Source organism: Ixodes scapularis, unplaced genomic scaffold, assembly GCF_016920785.2.
Source record: "Ixodes scapularis isolate PalLabHiFi unplaced genomic scaffold, ASM1692078v2 PGA_scaffold5__190_contigs__length_132052651, whole genome shotgun sequence".
Classification (NCBI taxonomy): domain Eukaryota; kingdom Metazoa; phylum Arthropoda; class Arachnida; order Ixodida; family Ixodidae; genus Ixodes; species Ixodes scapularis.
This window is the reverse complement of record NW_024609880.1, coordinates 29,982,707-30,003,606: the sequence shown is the minus strand read 5'-3', so window position 1 is coordinate 30,003,606 and position 20,900 is coordinate 29,982,707. Positions and strand designations below refer to the sequence as shown.

The 20,900-nt window shown below is 49.0% G+C and overlaps 2 protein-coding genes across 2 annotated transcripts; both read left to right on the top strand.

Annotated features, from left to right (window-relative positions):
- The first annotated feature begins 525 nt into the window (after positions 1–525).
- LOC115318711 (gastrula zinc finger protein XlCGF7.1-like) lies at positions 526–3,006 on the top strand. The gene has a single exon (XM_040221546.1). It carries the CDS (start codon positions 1,143–1,145, stop codon positions 1,761–1,763), a length of 621 nt encoding a protein of 206 aa, XP_040077480.1. The 5' UTR covers positions 526–1,142; the 3' UTR covers positions 1,764–3,006.
- An 8,060-nt stretch (positions 3,007–11,066) lies between these two features.
- On the top strand, positions 11,067–12,386 carry LOC120849345. Its single transcript, XM_040221542.3, has one exon. The coding sequence runs from the start codon at positions 11,073–11,075 to the stop codon at positions 12,384–12,386; it is 1,314 nt and encodes a 437-aa protein (XP_040077476.1). The 5' UTR covers positions 11,067–11,072.
- Positions 12,387–20,900: the final 8,514 nt, after the last annotated feature.

Below are 20,900 nucleotides of genomic sequence, written 5' to 3'. Positions count from 1 at the left end.
ACCCAGCGCTCCGTCCTCGCACCGTTATGCACCTACAGTGCTGTAGGCGTTACTGAAAAGAGTAACGAAATACGTTACTCGTTAGTTTCAAAATAACATAACGCGTTACTGACCTACGTTACTTAAAAATAAAGGGAATTCGTTACCGTTAGCGATAGAAAGTGAAGGACGTTACTTTTGCAGCATTTTTTATTTATAAATTGACAATAACAGCGTTTCTTCGTGTCTGTGTGCATTTTTTGTTTTTGCTGCATTTTTGGCGACAGCGTTTTTTGACACTGGGATTACGGGCGCGGGCGTTGGGATTTTTCCTAGAGTGGAACATTTTTGTGAAGAAACGGCAGGGCATAATTTTTGAAAATATGTCAAATGAGTGCAATAATTAATGACTTGGATCGCGTACTACGTTCCAGCTTAACTAAAGACGCAGCCGACGCTACAAGCTAATGGGACCATTAAAGCAGCATCAAAAGCGCAAGCCACTGGGTCTTTTTTGTTTATGATTGGTTCAGCGATGATAAGACACGTCCAGAGACACGGCGAAGACCATGATGGTGCCCTTTTCACTCCTTCTGATAGGTACTATGAGCTTGTAGCGGCCGCTTCGACTGCGCTTAAGGTAAAACGAAGCATAGAAACGCGCAAAAAATATGTGTACTTTTTCCAGGTTTTCGGAAGATGCACCAAGTAACATAATTACGTTACCCGTTACTCAAAATAAGTGACTTAAGTACATTACCCGTTACTCTCTTGGAAAAGTAACGACTACATTATTGCGTTACTGAAAAAAATAACGCCTTACCGGTAACGACGTTACTTCTAACATCTTACCGCCAACACTGTGCAGCGGCGACCGCGGCGGCTTGAGTTTTCTGCACTTGGTTAGCAGAACGTGCAGGCCACCATAGCTGCGGCACCATGGCGGCTGCCAGAGTCGAGTCTTTAACGATCGCCTGTAGACCTTCGGAAGCATCGCGATTGAACCTTCTTAACATCTGAGATGAATGAATACTTACTTTAAACCGCACCGCGTATAATGTAGGTATACAGGTCATGTTCATATAGGTACTCAAAATGCATGTTCAGAACTATAAAAACTGCTTTGAGCTTCCTTGTTTTGCTGTGTCATCCCAACAGATTGGATGGAAGCATACCATAACGACGAAGTGGATATCTTTGACCTTGACAGCCGCAGGTGTGACACCTCTCTTCAGACCAACTGGTCGGACCCACACAAGCAGCAAACGCACCGACAACCGGACAAGCACCCGTGCCGCTTATGTCCTCACTCAAGCTCTTCCGCAACGGCTGTCGCCATTCACGAGAGGACTTACACTGGCGAGAGGCCCTTCCCTTGCGGCGTCTGCGAGAAAACGTTCACGAAAAAGTATGACTTGATGGCTCATGACAGAACTCACACCGGAGTGAAGCCGTTCAAGTGCAACACGTGCAGCAGGACGTTTTCTCTGAAAGGTACCTTGGCGGTTCATAAGAAGATTCACACCGGAGAGAAGTCGTTCAAGTGCCACTCGTGCGGCAAGGCGTTTACTCTGAAACGCACCTTGGCGGATCACGAAAGAATTCATACGGGAGAGAAGCCGTTCAAGTGCAAAACGTGCAGCAGGGCGTTCGCTCAGAAAGCCAACCTGGTGAACCATGAGAGGACTCACACCGGAGAGAAGCCGTACAGTTGCGAGACCTGCAGCAGAGCGCTTGCGTCTCGTAGTGGTTTACACAATCATCGGAAGATACATCGCAAGTGATTGAAACCATCACGCGCGCGTCATAGCTGTGGAGGGGGTTTAAACGAAATACTCGAGCTCCTTCGTGTGTTCATGTCGTTTGGCGGTAGGCCTGCAGGGGTTCTACTTGTGAGCAGTGTAGGTGTTGCACGGTTTAAAATATTTTAGCCTGTTATTTATCGTGTGATCACAAATAAAGATGTGAATTTACCTAAGAAGAAGCCAGGGGCTGGTTTTTTGTACACAAAAAAATACTTGAAGCATACTATATTTAATTAATTTAGAGTCCTTGATCACGTGCTCCACCTGTAGTCTCTGTACTGCATGTAGGTTGATATGTTGCTTACAAATCGGCCTGCAAATAACCAAGAATATACGAAAATATAAAATAACTAAGGTATTACAATAGCAACAATCATGAATAATGTAAAAGTTAAAAAGCATACGAAGAACCGAGTAATGCCAACACAATCTAAGTTATAAAAATAAAATTATATTAAAAACTAATTAACGCACCAAGCTGGAAACTGATGTTTTGTGCATAGGACTGTAACAGAATATACAAAACTCGAAGTATTAGGAATGCAATTTCTTGTTTCTTACCTTATTTTTTAATTTTATTCATTCTTTTTTCTTATTGACCGGTTTGAGTTACTGAATTCCAATGACATCTATCAATGTGCTTGCTACATGAAATACTTTTATGTATGTTTTTCCTGTATGATATTGTTATTTTGTGTTGCTGTTGTTTCTTTTTTGCACCTTGACGACGACGGCAATTTGTTTGGAATTCATCGGGTTTCACTTGCATTCGTCAGGCATTTATTAACTCGAACTTACTCTTGTAGCAGGTAGATCATATATATTTTCGTTGCTAAAAGCATAATTAACTCCATTTTGTATATTCATGTGTGTAAACCTTGTATAGCCATAATCCATCAATATATGTCTTATTCTACTGTGAGTAAGCAGTGGCTGTCAATATTGTCTGGCGCGCCAGGAATTGCCGCAGGTGGAGTTGTATTTCCAACTGTATAGAATATTTGTTCTGACATATGCAGTGTGTTTCCGGAAACGCGGGCAAATCCAGTCCTGCAAAAACTACGCATCGCTTAAAAAAAAAAAAAAAAGTTAATGCCGCACAGGTCTGTGTCAAAGGAAAATCGTTAGTGTTCAATATAATTGGATAATTAATAAAGTTTGAGAACTTAAATTCCTAATTTATAGTTTTAAAGGCACGGTTTCAATTAGAATTATGAAGGCATCATCGAGAACTACTATATACACTTACGTTACAATGGTATAAGGCAGGCACAGCATTTGAAGGCGTTCCCAAAGAATGCTCAATTTGGACGCGTTTCTGGCTTTCGGCTTCTCATTGGAGCTCATTCTGCGCGGGCAATCCCGCCCCCCCATATCTAAGCGCACAACGTGCGTGTGCTACCACGCATCGCACGTAGAGGTGCGTCTTCACTCTGGCTCCGATGTCAAAAAGGCAGACCTCGTGTGACAGTCCGGAGGCTTTCCTATATAGACTTCTCTACGTGCGATGCGTGGCGGCGCACGCGCGTTGCGCGTCTTAGACACGGGGAGCGAGAGTGTAGAGATGCGCTCCCATAAGAAACCGAAACTAAGACACGCATTCAAATGGAGCATTTCTCCAGAACGCCGTAAGATGGTGCGCGTGCCTCATACCATTGTAACGTGGGTGTATTTAGTAGCTTTCAATGACGCCGAGCAAGATTTTATTTGAAACCATGCCTTTAAATCAAATATTAGCAATTTATTCAGTCAAAATTACTTACCCAATTATATTGAACGCTAAAAATTTTCCTTGGTGGCAGGTGCAGAGGGCCTAAGCTGGCAGAGTGGGAGAAGCTACGAGCACGAGCATGCCCGTACTGCCAGCTATATCCCCTAAGAGATCCTGGTCACGCATGGAAGTGGTTGACTGGTCCGGCAAACCGGCAGTTTCCGCCGCACCGTCAGCTTCAAGAGGCCGTGCAACACTCTCAGGTGCTGGGCTTTCTGGCGCTAGTGGGACCCAAACACCGTTGTGCCCGTTACAAAAAATAAGCAACGAAATACCGTCACTCGTTAGATCGTCAAAAATTAATGGGTTAATGAGATTCGTTACCGTCCAACGAACGTAAAGATATACCGTTACCATTACTTTCAAATCCTAACGAACGTTCAGTATCATTTGGCAGCGAAAGGCAGAGGATATGAACTTAGACAAGAGTTTATAATAATAATATTAATGACGTTTTTCATTCCTTTAAAAAGAAAACACTTACAGTAACTGGCCCACAAAAGCAAAGAAGATTGCTTGTCCATGGGACTAGTCAGTTCAGGTTCGACAGACGGTAATTTCATTGTATGTTATTAGTTTATAAAACGTGCAGCATATATTCTTTTGTTGAAAACTGATTGTATTGACTGTACTCTTTTTTTTCTTCTTTCGTTTTTGTTTTCAAATGATTTAGTAATTTTTTGCGCGACCGTAATTGCTAAGCAATGAACTCCGATTGAATAAAACACTGGCTTGAACAAACAAGTCGCCACGTGGCGACAAATTTTTCCCCCATCTCAACGGATATCACACATGGGGGTACCTAATACATCATACCTATTTTCGTAGGAACGTTACTTTCAAAACCTAACGAACGTTACTTTTGCGTTAATTCGAATTGCAGTATTATTCGGCAACGAAACGCAGAGGAAATTAACTTGGACAACAGTTGAGCCCTACAGACCAATTTTATTGTGTGTTATCAGTTTATCAAATGTGTAACATATATATTCGTTTGCTTTGAAAAATAATGGTATTAACTGTGCTCTTTTTCTTTTCTTTTTTTTTTTTTGTTTGTAAATAATTTTGTAAGTTTTTGCTCGACCGCAAGGTCTAAGCAATAAACTTCGATTCAATAAAACACTGGTTTGAAAGTGCAAGTCACCACGTGGCCACAAATTTTCCCCCATCTGAACGGATCGACTTTCCCGACTACGGGGGGCGCCAACTCAATCCTGAGATTAGATTGAAATCCCTGAGCGAAGCCGAAGTTCCCTTCACGACCATGATGGACGTACAAGTTCAACTTCGGCTTCGATGCCCGGTCGGGCGCCGTAGTAGTGGTCGATTAAACGAGCGGCGGTGAACTGTCGATGAAACAGTGTTGCGCAGTGAGAGCACATGTAGACCCGAGAAGTATCATGGGAAGCCATTCAATGTAAACATTTTGAGATTATCGTTGGTTAAGTGTGCAAATGTCTTAAGTTCCAATGCCTCATTCTCGGGATTTAATTCGGAGCATGATTATTAAAATCCACTCAAAGACACCGGAAAGTAGAGACCAAAACATCGACTGAATGCACTGGGAAGCCCATGAGACGCCCGACTTCCGGGACAAGCGTAAAACTTCCGGTGACTTCACTTGAAGAGTGGCTATGCGCCATCCGGCCCCCTATAATATATAGAACAGTGGTCGCAGCAGCGCGAGTGCGGCCACCTTACGTCTATCCTGAATTCAGCAGAATCGCGTTTTTGCTAGGGTTGCAGAGGCTGACGGCAGCGTGCTAAAAACACGTTTTCTACTCGTTCATCGTCATTCGCCGAAGAAGGTCACTGAAACCCTGTGTAGGCCGTGAGACTTCCCTTTGAGAACACGAGGAAAGTTTTACGAAAGCGCAGCGCCGCAGAAAGAGGCACAACTCGTCGAGAGCAAGTTTCGCAGGTCTCGCGGCGTGATCAAAGCTTCCTTTGCACGCCGAAGTGCCAAGAAGTACGATGTGCCCTAGTCAGTTCCCAGAAGACGCGCTTTCTGCTTTGTGAGGAGCCTACACGGAGAACCCTAGATGACTGAACTTGAACTTGAACTTCTTAAATTCAAGACTATTCTGCTGGGCACCAGACAAAAAGCTTCCAGGAGGTAGCGTGACTGGGTTTGGTGCCCCTGCCTGATGAATGATGTTTCGCATTAGCAGAATAAATTGAAGCGTTCCCAACAATCAAAGAAATGGTCCACTTGCTCCATATATCTCCAGACGCCGGAACCATGTAAAACTTTCAATGGAAATTTTTGTTTTCTTCGCATAAAATAAAAATGAATGCACGGTTATCAAAGCACCTCCAGACATGGATTTTTAATGAGCGTTGACATCGCCTCGACTCCAAAAGAGAGCCTCAAAGAGAGCCGAAGGTAGTTCCAAATGTGTTCGAAATTCACGTGACCTTCCCGTGAACGTGAACGTCACGTGAAAGTCACGTGAACGTCACATGACTTTCAAGTGAAGGTCGTGAAGGAGGGAGGGTGAGGAAAAGAGGAGGAGAATCAATGGAGGAGGGGCATACCCTCCTCCTCGTACCCTCTCCTTTCTCCTCGAGCTGCGCTCTAATTCGATATTACAGGGAGCTCCTAACGTCTTTAATTTTTTAATGCTTTATTACCGCTGATGAGCAGATGCTAAAAGATGTTTATAAACCGTTTCAATGTTTTCAAAGTCACAGTCAAGACTTTACGGTTTTTCATCGTTTAGAAAAGTGGGCAAACCAAACGCCATATGTACGAACGTCAAGAGTCGCACCGGCCAGAAGCTCTTGATTTACAAAATGCTGGGCTGTGAAGACATAGCATCCTCTATACTGACAAAGCTTGGAAGATCGTGACGTGACGCGGCCGCCGAGAGTAAAAAGGTAGAGCGGCAGGCAAGAGTCATGTAACCGTAACGGGCGCACCGCTGCGGCGAGACGCCGAAACACACTTATCCCAAGCGATGGAATGTCCGCTCCTGCATCTCGCGTTCCTCGGGCTACCGCTTCTTTTCTCGTCGGGTTCAAAACCATGTTTCGGGTCCTCGCCGCTGCAAAAGCTGTGCGCTAAATAACCGACTCCCCGAGAAATGCTCTGAGCTACCGGATCCTCACACTCCAAATCTGCGACCAGGCACTCTACGCCTCCGTCATCGAACTGACAGGGGTTGTGAGTATAGAGGAGGCTATGGTGAAGATCGCACTGCTCAGCATTCGATCTTTATAGCTCAACACGAACGTGTTCGTCGATTCCGAAAGCGAGCAAATGTGCACGTGCCCTACGTACCAGCGCTGAAGACTACACCATGCACGGTCTGAAGCTCTTTTCTACCTACAACCGCAACGTCACTGCACACTTCATGTGTTTGGTTTGCCCGTGTCCCACTAGAGCGACAGACAGAGGCAAAAGACAACGACAAGCCTCAAACCCATGCAGCATGCTCGCAATGGTACCTTTGACAGGCGTTTAGTCGTTCGGTGCTCGTGAAGTAAGCACGAGCGATCGCAAGCCTGCGAAAGATACCTTCGAGTACATGATGCTCGTGTTTGAGCATAGCCTCCTTTATTCTACGAATCCTCTCAAATCGGAGTTCTCGCTCAGCCTCCGTCGAGAACGGTCGTGCTCTTCGAGCTCTCCGTTCTCGCCGAGTTCCCTGCTCCGTCACGTGAGCCTCCAGACTAAACATCGAGAGGCCCACTCCCCGGCCGGCCGCCCAGCTGCATCTCCGGCACCGCGCTGCTTCTCTGAAGCTCCCGCCATGACTCCGCCCGTCGCTGAACCATGGACTACCCTGCGTTATTCTTCAAAACCAACGAAAAGTCACCCCACCATCGTCATAAAGCTGACCGACGGGGTTGCCCTGTCGGAACTTCAATCTACCCATCTCACCGATGCCGTAACCGCCGCCGCCCACCTTACGCCATCGGAAGCGAAAGAGACGTATTTTAAGATACGTGACGTGCAAAACGCCCTCATCGCCGACACCTACCGACCCTCGGCCCAGGAAAAGCTCCTGCAGACCACGAAACTCACCATTGCAAATCGCGACTACGCCGTTACCAGCTACCCCTCGGCCCCCACCAACTCCTGCAAGGGCGTCATCCACTGCGTCGCGTCTCTCACCGCCGCCGACAAGCTCGTCGCCAACATCGAATCCAATGTCCCAGTACTCACCGCTCGCATGATGGGCAAGACCGAAACGGTACTCATCACCTTCGAAGGCACATACGTGCACTATACTATATACTACCGCCGCCTCCAATTCCGGTGCTACCCACACAAGCCAAAATCTCAACAATGCCAAAACTGCCTCCAACTCGGCCACCGCGCGGAAGTCTGCCCCAAGAAAGGCAAGCTCACAGTATGCGACATCTGTTACCAGGAAAACATGACCTCGGACACCCTTCACAACTGCGTTCCTTTCTGCGTCAATTGTAAAGAAGAGCACGCCTCCAAAGACCCAAACTGCCCCGCCAAAAAGCAAGGCGATGCGCAAGCCACTCTCGATGCCTACAAACGGCGAGTACAGCAGCGTCCCAAGGCAACAACCATCCCCAACACACTGCGCACCCCTCCTCCACCACCAAAACCGAAGGGTGGGAAAGCCTCGGCCACACACAACCCGCCCCGCCAACCAGCACCTCCTTCCGACAACGTGCCCACTGCCAACTCCAGACGGGAGAATTATCGCCTACCGCCCATCCCACGAGGCTCAACTCAGCAACATCGCAGGACCCGGAGTCTCAGCCGCAACAACAAGGTGAGAGAGCCACTCCGTTCCACATTACACCCGACAAACGCATCCCGACCCAAATCCATACCCCAAGCCATTACTGCATCCGACACGTACAAACAAGCGCTTCTCGCTGCCAAGCGCACACCAACCACCCCAAACACAGTACAAGCGATAAACGCAGCACCAGAAAATCAACACATGAACACTTTACCTCCCCCCTCTCAACCCGTCACTCCCCAGGTCTCCGTCGAACTCAAGCAAATCATGCTCGTTCTGAAAAACATTCAGGGGCACCTGGCCGCTCTCGAGTAGGATGTAGCAGAACTGAAAGCACATGGCCCTCAGCACCCGAAACGAAAAGCAGACGACCCCTACAACCTAAAATCAAATCCCCCGTCAGAATATCGACACCCCATCAACTGATGACGAAACCAATATCTAAACAATCTATACACATCCTACGATGGAACTGCCGCAGCCTACAACGTAAACGAGCCAGTCTCACCCAATACCTCAACACGCTAGATCGCAAACCCGACATCATCCTTCTCCAGGACACGCAGGGCACTCACAACCTTCCACAATACACACCCTACACCCAACCCAGCATCACTCAAACCGACCGCAGGCAAAACACATACACCCTCACACTCGTCACGACATACATCTCTAAAGAACACCCGTCAATATAACTCAACACAACAGACATCAACACCGCTCACCAAGAGCACGTCATCATCACCCTTCAACCCCGCAACTGCCCCAATCCCATCACAATCGTCAACGCGTACTGGCGACCGGGCCGCAAGGTCGCAAATCCCACTCCCTGGCTCACCAAACTCGTGGCAAACAACACAGACCACGACATCCTCTTAGTCGGAGATTTCAACAGCCCCAATGTGTCCTGCGGTTACCCAAACACTCAACACAATGGGCGCCTCCTCGCACAAGCAACCGCCCAAACGTCGATGACACTGGCCAACGACACTACACAACCCACCCGCACCGGTAACAGTGTAGAACGCGATACCAATCCCGACCTGGCTTTCCATAACGGTCCATCCGTTGCTGAATGGTCCGCATCTGACGAACAGCTAGGCAGCGATCATCGCCTCATCCACCTCACAGTGATCACCAACGTCAAACAGAAAGTACGTCGCAATACTGCTCGCATCACAAACTGGGGTCACCTTCGCTACCATACCTCCAACAACCCCCCACCGACGGACGCTGATTCCAGAGCCTGGGCCAACCATCTCCTCCAGGCACAGAAGAAATGCACCAAAGAAGCCCAAACCACAACCGCTACCCCGTACATTGACAACCATCTTCTCAACCTCTGGAAAACTAGACGCAAATTGGTGAAAAATGGAAGAAAACCAAGCACTCCAAACACCTAAAACACAAAATTCCCAACATCACCAAAGAAGCCGAAACCTACGCAGAGCAACTCACCACCGAAAACTGGCTTCAACTTTGCGACTCCCTCAACGGCCAACTCGGCACCAAAAAAGCGTGGCGCATCCTACGCACACTTCTCACACCCTCTCAACCTCGCGACCCCTTCACACGCATTATGCTCGCCAGCAAAATTACCTCGCACGACCTCGAGCAGCAACTCCTCGACACCTTCTTTCCACCACCAACCGACACATCACACACACCAGAACCTCCAACTCCTCCCCTCGACCCATGCGACATGGACGCCCCCTTCCCACTCAACGAACTAAAGCGGGCACTTGACTCTCTCAAACGAAACACATCACCTGGCGAAGATCAAATCACATATTAACTTCTCCGCAATCTTGACGACACACAACTCCAACAACTCCTAAACTACTTCAATAGTGCTTGGCAAACTGGCGACATATTAGCAGAATGGAAACACGCCATCGTCACCATGATCCCCAACCAAACAAAACCTCCGAAGTCAAGAACCTACGACCCATTTCCCTCACCTCGTGCACCGGCAAACTTCTTGGGAAGCTTGTTCTCACGCGCCTCGAATGGCATCGCGAGCACGTGAAAGCCCTACTTTTTACACTCATTGGCTACCGCAAGAATATCTCCACACAAGACTGTCTCTTTCGGCTATACAATGACCTCCTCCAAGACAAAAGTACCACATAACTCCTCTCACTCCTAAGCCTGGACATCTACAAAGCCTTTGACAACGACTCACATGACTCCATACTCAGTACCCTCAGGGAAACGCAGTGCTGCCCTCGAATGTATAACTACATCCGCCACTTTCTATCGAACCGCACGGCCGCCTTTAAAATTCCTGGACACATCTCCACACCTTTTCCGTTAAACCAAGCAGTACCACGAGGCTCCATCCTCTCTCTCACCCTTTTCAATCTTGCCATGAGCAAACTTCCCGCACAACTCGACGCCATCCCTCACCTCAAATTCTCCATTTACGCCGATGATGTTACCTTATGGACCAACACTGGCTCCCCCGGCCAGCAGGAAGAAACACTGCAACACGCCTGCGACACTGTCGCACGCTATGCCATTAGTATAGGTCTGGCCTGTTCTCCATCTAAATCGGAACTCCTCGTCATCTGCAACCGCAAAAACAATCCCGACAGGCAGCTGATCCCCGTACACCTCGACAGCACTCCCATACCCCAACGCCCGCACATCAATCTCTTAAGCCTCACCATCCAAAACAACGGTGCAAGCGATATCACCCTCTCCACCCCCTCCAAACAAATAAATCAAATCACACACATCCTCGGCCGCGTTTCCCGGCGCCACAGAAGCCTCAAAGAGAGCGACATGAGACGAGCCATCGAAGCTCTCATCTACTCTCTCGTACTCTACCATATCCCCTACACCCCACTCACTACCCGTCAACTCAAACACCTCCAGACACAGCTCCGCAAACCCACCCGCCTTGCTCTCGGCGTGCCACAGTACGCTCCCCTAGAGCACTTACAACAGATGGACCCCTTCAACACACTCGAGGGGCGAGTCGACTTGCACCAACTGGGTCAACAACAACGCCTAACCACGTCCCTGCAGGGTCGCTACATTCTCAATTTTCTCGGTTACGACACCCTGCACCTCCCTCCCATCAAAACAACCACACCTCCCTGGGATACCATACCCCAAATCACCGCACTCCCCATACCCAAACATATGAATCCCGACAGCAACCCGGAACGCCGCAAGCACAGAGCCAAACTCATATCCCAAAAACCCGCCACACTTCAGGCACAGCAGCACCTCATCTACTACACAGACGCCAGCTACGACCGTGGCGCCAAACTCGGCCGCACCGCAATTCACTGTCCCCAGTCCAACACAACGCTTAGGCAAACATACACCGAAGCGCCTTGGGCAGACCTCCTGGAGACTCAGGCGCTGTGCTCCGCCATTTACCATGCCATCGCCAACCCCCACGAGGGACACACCTCCATCACTGTCCTGACAGATTCCCAAAAAGCAGTTCGCACATTTCAGTACAACCAACTCCCCAACTACATGTCGCGCGAGCTTCGAGCCGCCCTCAACACCACCCCCACCCTTCGCTTCTACATCTACTGGATCCCTGGCCACGCTTTAATCCCAGGCAATGAACGAGCACATTCACTTTCCCGAGTCACTTCCACTCCGGGACCTGCGATTGACTGGCCTACGTCCTATGACCCCCAACTCCAGCGCAATGAATACCATCAACAGCGCTCTAACACACTCCGACAACTCCGCGAATCCAGACTCGCCCTCGTACCACCGCCTCCCACACTCTCTCGACAACAGGCCAGCACTATACGCCGAGCACAGACCCACACGCTATCCTCCCCACACTATACTCATCTCTTCCAAGGCGCTCAGGGCACAGCTAAGTGTCCCTTCTGCACTGGCTACCCAAACAACACGCACACCTATTGGCAATGCCTCCATGCACAACTATCCATCCGCTCTACACTTTCCAAGCTCCCTCCCGGGCTTCGGCCCACGACATGGAAAGAGTGGCTCTTTCCCACAAATCATCAACACGTGCCCGCCATCTTCGACGCCCTTCTTCACCACATCACAACCATCGAAGAGAAGCTGAGGGCATCGAAAGACGCCATCAATCCCCCATGATCCACCTATCCTCACCCTTCTGAATGGCGTCCTCCTGGACACCACTTTGACACCCTGAACTAAGGGTCAATAAAGATGTTTTCTCTCTCTCAAATCGCGAGAGACTGGTTTGAGGCTTGTGGTTGTCTTTTGTTTCTGTATGTCGCTCTAGTGGGACACGGGCATTGGAGTCACTGATCTCTACTATAGGTGGCTGGATGGCGCATAGCTGCTCTCCGAGCCTGGCACAACCCTTACAAAAACAGGACAGAACAATCTTTTTTAATTTTTTTATACTTACTGACATCCCGGGATCCTACTGAATTCCTTTATTAACGCACTTTGTTTTTAATATTGTCAAAAACTTTCAAAAGAAAAAATACGAAACTTTTTGTAGACTTTTTTTTTATAAAAAAATGTTCAAAGAAGTTTTAATGACATATTTTTCTAGGTTATTTTCCCAAAAAATTCAAAAGAAAAAAGAATGAATTTTTTTTGTAGAATCTTATTTATAAAAAAGAAAATAAAAAATTGTTTTTCTGTAGGCTATTTTCTAAAAAAAAAATTCAGAAGGAAAAAATAGTGTTTTTAACTTATTTATAAAAAAAATATTAAAAGTTGTGATAACTTTTTTATGTTGTTTTCTGAAAAAAAATGTTATTGACATTGTTTTTATATTATTTAGTAAAAAGTGAAACAATTAATTTTTATTAATTTATTAAAAACATTGAGAACATTCTTTATTTTGGAAAAAAGTTTTGAATAATTTTTTTGAAAATATTGAAAAGAAAAATACATTTTCTACAGATTTTTCCCTGTTGACATATTTGAAAGAGTTCTAAAAATAATTGTAGGTTTCTTTGTACTTCATTTTTCTTTTAATTTAGGGTACCTTTTTTACAATCAAAGAACAGTGGCAATTGATCTTTTTCATCCACTTTCCTGTTTCTATTTAGTTAAACATTCTGATAACATGTCCGACGTAACAAAAATAAAATTAAAGTTACGTCCCACGTAACATAAAAGTTCGCTGTGTCTAGCGTTACGTCCCGGACGGACCCCTTCCTCTCTCTTTCTCGCCCGTAAAGGCTAAAAAGCGATAACACATCTTCTGGGAACTGTTTTTGTGGATGTTGTTTTAGCGACTGCGCCGCATCATTATTAGTTGTACCAATGGTTTTTAGTAAGAGATATCGTCCACGAACTTCGAAACAGTGCTTGCCCTTGACAGACTCCCGAGAAGGAGATCGGACACTTGGAACCTTAATAAGTACTGAAGTTGTTACCGGCCAAATGGTTACCTTAAATATGTAGGCTATAGGGCTCCGTGTTTTCGGATAAATCCGAAAAATCCGGGAACACCCGCCGGTAAAATTTTTGTCAATTCGGATTTATCGGATAAACTCCGAATTGTTATGTGTTCATGCCACCCCCTCCCCCAGCAACAAGAAAAAGGTTTTTTTCTTTTTTTTTTCAATTTGAGCAGCGCAGGATCAATGGTCCTGGGAAAATGACACCACCATTATCTTTCAAGCCTAGGACCATTGTCAAAAGGGCGCCTTACAGCTCGTCTCGTCAAGGTTGGTTCAGGGAAACAGGTCATCGTACCATTCGTGTCACGACAGAAGCCATTCTTTTGGTCTCCACTTTGTGTCATGGGATTTGGGATTTAGAGAAAGGAGAGGGTACGTTTCTGGGGGTCACAGTGAAAGCGCATGGACCATAGAGATTGTATAAAATAGGGAAGAGGGACTGTTGAAACTTTTCTACTACATCCTTAACCACTCCACCTCGCGCGGCCGCGGGATAGATTGATGAGATGACTACGGGGTTCCTTGCGGCTACCTCCGGCAGTTTATTGATCTTAAGATATCGACGTTTATCGAAGCCGCACTTATGTGCGACTTTTGTCGTGGGACAAATTAGTATTTCCAATGACATCAACGCCAAATTCAACTGAAGAAATCTTAATTGATTCAAGCGCGTTTTATTTTTTATCTGGCATCTGGCATATTTGGCATATTGTTTAATCGAAAACACTGCGAAATTAATCTCCGAATTTCGGAGAATTGTGTATTTACGAAAAACAAACTCAACGGCCATAGCCGTAGTCGCCCCTGAAGAAGAGGCCGAATTGGCCTTGAAACGTTGGGTCCCTACAGAAGGGCTTGGTTGGTGTTCGAATTTTTTTTTAATATTAAACTGAGATAAACACTGAATTTTCGCTAAAAAATAAACTTTGAAAAACACGTTCTCCGCATTTCACGAAAAATAAACTCCGAAAACACGGAGCCTTAGATATAATACCCGTGCCACACGGGTAACTCGAATGTCATTTACCACGAATGACATTTGTGTGATGGGCGAATCAGCTCGCAATCTGTCGCGCGTGGAATGTGCCACGCCCGGAGTGTCGCGCGCTGATTGGTCGTCCGCTCAAATGTCATTCGTTGTGAGTGGCATTCGAGTTGCCCGTGTGGCAGGGGTATAAGGCTCTGGAGCAGTTAACGGAAGTGTGATTCTGGTGTTAAGTGCTCGATGGTGTGTGTGTTTGTGTTCTTTTTTATAGTGTATTTGTGAGGGGTGTATGTAACACGGGACATTATGTACAGACAAAATCAAACATATATATTTATATATATATATATATATTTCAAGTATCTTTTTTTCTTATTTTGATCTGCGGTTTCGTCAAAATGAGTTTAACAAAATTTATGTAAGAAGGAATAATCAGGAGAGATCATCGAAAGTGTGAGCTGATAATCAGGATCTGGGACAGTAAACACTATTTTGTACTAAAAATATCTGCCTAAATGTTTTCCAAAAGCGGTCAAAATACTCGTTCTTGACTATCAATAAATTTGTGATTTCGCCTCTATTCACTTTTTTTATGGAAAATCAAAAGCGAAATTTAGAAAAAGGGCCTCGATTGACAAAGAAGAATATGTTTTTCTTTGCGGCCTACAATTTGATTCAACTGTGCCAATCCGTAAGCGCTGTGCCACAGCACTAGCAAATGGAGTTTGCCAAAATTGACTGTTTTGTAAATGTTTACGTGAGAATTCCGAAAACATTTAGGTCATATTACAATGAAATTTAGCGTAGCTCGTTCGACTATAATTGCGACACCTGTAAAAAGTTTCAAATAAAATGACCGAGTAAGTGCCAAAAAATTCGCGACTGAACGTGCTAACGCAAAGTCAGTTTTTCAAAAGCAAATATCTGTCAAAATAAAATGAAAAAAACTAAAAAAAGGCTTCCATTGACAATGAACGAACTTTTATTCTATAAAATTCTGAAATTTAAAAGAAATTGCTCCAATAGTGCACCCTGCACCACTGTACTACGAAACCGTGCTTTGCCGAAAAGGCCAATACTCGCGGGTACCCACTGAATGAGCTTTTTGCATTAGGAAAACAAATCCTGCATCAGAGGAAAGATAATGTTGGACACTACAAGATGATATATAACACATAATTTTAGCAAGCTTTAACACGCCACAATCGCATTTCAGAAACGCGCGGGAAGCGTCATATGTTATGGCCGCCGCTGCCTACCGCTAAAGCCCAAGGACGTTTAAACAGACAGGACCCGGCATGACGTCAGGCTGAGTGAAGCCGGAAGAGGCGTTAAATCCCAGACTGCCTTGCGCACCCGTTCCGAGGCCGTGGGATAGCGCACCGGCGGTTCGTCTGCTTTCTAATCTGCTCCGGCGTGTGCTATACGAGGCTAGCTTTCGATGCGGTCGGCGTCCGCCGTTGGCGTCCACGGTGCAAATCCTTTGCAGAGTGAGTGTTTATACTTAGTTTCACATTATGTGCGAGCGAAGTCAAAACTGGAAGCGCGAGCCCGTTCTGTGCGCTCCTGGCTTGCATGCGCGCTCGTGCGATCTACAGCTGCTGTTTATTAAAAATGCGTTGCGCACCCCCAAGTCCTTCACGGTGCGTCGTCTAGAGCGTCTCACTTCTAGTCACATACTTTCTGCTGAGCAACTAGGCGGTTTAAAGGTCTCCCGTTAATCGCTGTTTCAAATAACAGTGGGTGCCGCCATTACTTTCGGTGCACACAGTCGCGTTGCCACGGAAATGTCATGGCAACGCGGTTGTTTGCACCGAAATTAATGGCGGCGCCCACTCACTAGGCTTTCCATTGGTCAAGAAATGCTCGTTGCGGCTCGTGGCCACGCCTACTTCCGTTACACTTCGCTCCATGCATTGGGGATAGGGACGCCACCTCCTGCCCATTATAACCTCCTTGGCTAAAGCCCCTTCAAGTTCTAAAAGTAGCGCAAAGTGCGTCGATGCAAGAGGCGCGTGCCACGTGCAGCCCTTGGGAAGATCATGGCGACACAGCGCCGCACCGAACTAGATTTCAGACGCCATGTTCTTCCCAGATGTGGCGCGCGGCACGTGCCTCGAGCATTTCCACATCAATGAATGGCGCAACTTTTCCCAGGCTTTAGTTAACGCGGCCACGTTATACTGCTCCCGGTACAGGTTGTACCACCGTGTACCGCTCCATCTGGGAATTGTCAGTTTGAGCGAGGTCAGCACGTCTTCCGCCTTAGTGTAGAGTTAAAAGGATACAACTGCCGTAAAATAGATATGGAGATTTACGTCACTCTATTGCTAACACAGAAGTTGACAAGCGTAAAGTTCACAAACTTAACGCCCGGCGTTCCTTACCAGTACTGCAAACCAATGGTGCTCAATCGTGCAAGACAGTTGCCCCGAGCGAGTACTCCACTGTGCCGCCGCCACGGTCACCGTGACCGAAAGAGACAGCGCCGAACGCGGATCCTCGGAGGCCGTGGTCGTTCAATAATTCGCTTTCACCGACACAATTGCCGCCACCACGGTCACCGTGACCGAAAAAGACAGCGCCGAACGCGGATCGTCGGAGGCCGTGGTCGTTCAATAATTCGCTTTCACCGACAAAATTGCCGACGCCACGGTCACCATGACCGAAAGAGACAGCGCCGAAAGCGGATCGTCGGAGGCCGTGGTCGTTCAATAATTCGCTTTCACCGACAAGACTGCCGACGCCACGGTCACCGTGACCGAAAGAGATCGCGCCGAAAGCGGTTCGTCGGAGGCCGTGGTCGTTCAATAATTCGCTTTCACCGACACAACTGCCGTCGCCACGGTCACCGTGACCGAAAGAGACAGCGCCGAAAGCGGATCGTGTGAGGCCGTGCTCGTTCAATACTTCGCTTTCACCGACACAACTGCCGCCGACACGGTCACCGTGAGCGAAAGAGACAGCGCCAAACGCGGATCCTCGGAGGCCGTGGTCGTTCAATAATTCGCTTTCACCGACACAACTGCCGCCGCCACGGTCACCGTGACCGATAGAGACAGCGCCGAACGCGGATCGTCGGAGGCCGTGGTCGTTCAATAATTCGCTTTCACCGACACAATTGCCGCCACCACGGTCACCGTGACCGAAAGAGACAGCGCCGAACGCGGATCGTCGGAGGCCGTGGTCGTTCAATAATTCGCTTTCACCGACACAATTGCCGACGCCACGGTCACCATGACCGAAAGAGACAGCGCCGAAAGCGGATCGTCGGAGGCCGTGGTCGTTCAATAATTCGCTTTCACCGACACAACTGCCGACGCCACGGTCACCGTGACCGAATGAGATCGCGCCGAAAGCGGTTCGTCGGAGGCCGTGGTCGTTCAATAATTCGCTTTCACCGACACAACTGCCGTCGCCACGGTCACCGTGACCGAAAGAGACAGCGCCGAAAGCGGATCGTGTGAGGCCGTGCTCGTTAAATACTTCGCTTTCACCGACAGAACTGCCGCCGATACGGTCACCGTGAGCGAAAGAGACAGCGCCGAACGCGGATCGTCGGAGCCGTGGTGGTTCAATAATTCGCTTTCACCGACACAACTGCCGCCGCCACGGTCACATTGACCAAAAGAGACAGCGCCGAACGCCGATCGTCGGAGGCCGTGGTCGTTCAATATTTCGCTTTCACCGACACAACTGCCGCCGCCACGGTCACCGTGACCGAAAGAGAGAGCGCCGAACGCGGGTCGTGTGAGGCCGTGCTCGTTCAATAATTCGCTTTCACCGACTCAACTGCCGCCGCCATGGTCACCGTGAGCTAAAGAGACAGCGCCGAACGCGGATCGTGTGAGGCCGTGCTCGTTCAATAATTCGCTTTCACCGAAACAACTGCCGACGCCACGGTCACCGTGAGCGAAAGAGACAGCGCCGAACGCGGATCGTGTGAGGCCGTGCTCGTTCAAAAATTCGCTTTCACCGACACAACTGCCGACGCCACGGTCACCGTGAGCGAAAGAGACAGCGCCGAACGCGGAGCGTCGGACGCCGTGGTCGTTCAAAATTCGCTTTCACCGACACAATTGCCGCCGCCACGGTCACCGTGACCGAAAGAGACAGCGCCGAATGCGGATCGTCGGAGGCCGTGGTCGTTCAATATTTCGCTTTCACCGACACAACTGCCGCCGCCACGGTCACCGTGACCGAAAGAGACAGCGCCGAACACGGATCCTCGGAGGCCGTGGTCGTTCAATAATTCGATTTCACCGGCACAATTGCCGCCGCCACGGTCACCGTGACCGAAAGAGACAGCGCCGAACACGGATCCTCGGAGGCCGTGGTCGTTCAATATTTCGCTTTCACCGACACAACTGCCGCCGCCACGGTCACCGTGACCGAAAGAGACAGCGCCGAAAGCGGATCGTTGGAGGCCGTGGTCGATCAAATATTCGCTTTCACCGACACAATTGCAGCCGCCACGGTCACCGTGACCGAAAAAGACAGCGCCGAACGCGGATCGTCGGAGGCCGTGGTCGTTCAATAATTCGCTTTCACCGACACAACTGCCGCCACCACGGTCACCGTGACCGAAAGAGACAGCGCCGAACGCGGATCGTCGGAGGCCATGGTCGTTCAATATTTCGCTTTCACCGACACAACTGCCGCCGCCACGGTCACCGTGAGCGAAAGAGACAGCGCCGAACGCGGATCGTCGGAGGCCGTGGTCATTCAAAAATTCGCTTTCACCGACACAACTGCCGGCGCCACGGTCACCGTGACCGAAAGAGACAGCGCCAAACGCGGATCGTCGGAGGCCGTGGTCGTTCAATAATTCGCTTTCACCGACACAACTGCCGCCGCCACGGTCACCGTGACCGAAAGAGACAGCGCTGAACGCGGATCGTCGGAGGCCGTGGTCGTTCAATATTTCGCTTTCACCGACACAACTGCCGCCGCCACGGTCACCGTTACCGAAAGAGACAGCGCCAAAAGCGGATCGTTGGAGGCCGTGGTCGTTCAATAATTCGCTTTCACCGACACAACTGCCGCCGCCACAGTCACCGTGACGGAAAGAGACAGCGCCGAAAGCGGATCGTTGGAGGCCGTGGTCGATCAAATATTCGCTTTCACCGACACAACTGCCACCGCCACGGTCACCGTGACCGAAAGAGACAGCGCCGAACGCGGATCGTCGGAGGCCGTGGTCGTTCAATAATTCGCTTTCACCGACACAACTGCCGCCGCCACAGTCACCGTGACCGAAAGAGACAGCGCCGAACGCGGATCGTCGGAGGCCATGTTTGTTCAATAATTCGCTTTCACCGACACAACTGCCGCCGCCACGGTCACCGTGACCGGAAGAGACAGCGCCGAACGCGTTTCGTTGGAGGCCGTGGTCGTTCAATAATTCGCTTTCACCGACACAACTGCCGCCGCCACGGTCACCGTGACCGAAAGAGACAGCGCCGAAAGCGGATCGTGTGAGGCCGTGCTCGTTCAATATTTCGCTTTCACCGACACAACTGCCGCCGCCACGGTCACCGTGACCGAAAGAGACAGCGCCGAAAGCGGATCGTTGGAGGCCGTGGTCGTTCAATAATTCGCTTTCACCGACACAACTGCCGACGGCACGGTCACCGTGACCGAAAGAGACAGCGCCGAACGCGGGTCGTCGGAGGCCGTGGTCGTTCAATAATTCGCTTTCACCGACACAACTGCCGCCGCCACGGTCACCGTGACCGAAAGAGACAGCGCCGAACGCGGATCGTGTGAGGCCGTGCTCGTTCAATATGTCGCTTTCACCGACACAACTGCCACGCCATGGTCACCGTGAGCGAAAGAGACAGCGCCGAACGCGGATCGTCGGAGGCCGTGGTCATTCAAAAATTCGCTTTCACCGACAAAACTGCCGGCGCCACGGTCACCGTGACCGAAAGAGACAGCGCCAAACGCGGATCGTCGGAGGCCGTTGTCGTTCAATAATTCGCTTTCACCGACACAACTGCCGACGCCACGGTCACCGTGAGCGAAAGAGACAGCGCCGAACGCGGATCGTGTGGGGCCGTGCTCGTTCAAGAATTCGCTTTCACCGAAACAACTGCCGACGCCAGGGTCACCGTGAGCGAAGGAGACAGCGCCGAATGCGGATTGTGTGGGGCCGTGCTCGTTCAAAAGTTTGCTTTCTCCGGCACAACTGCCAACGCCACGGTCACCGTGAGCGAAAGAGAGAGCGCCGAACGC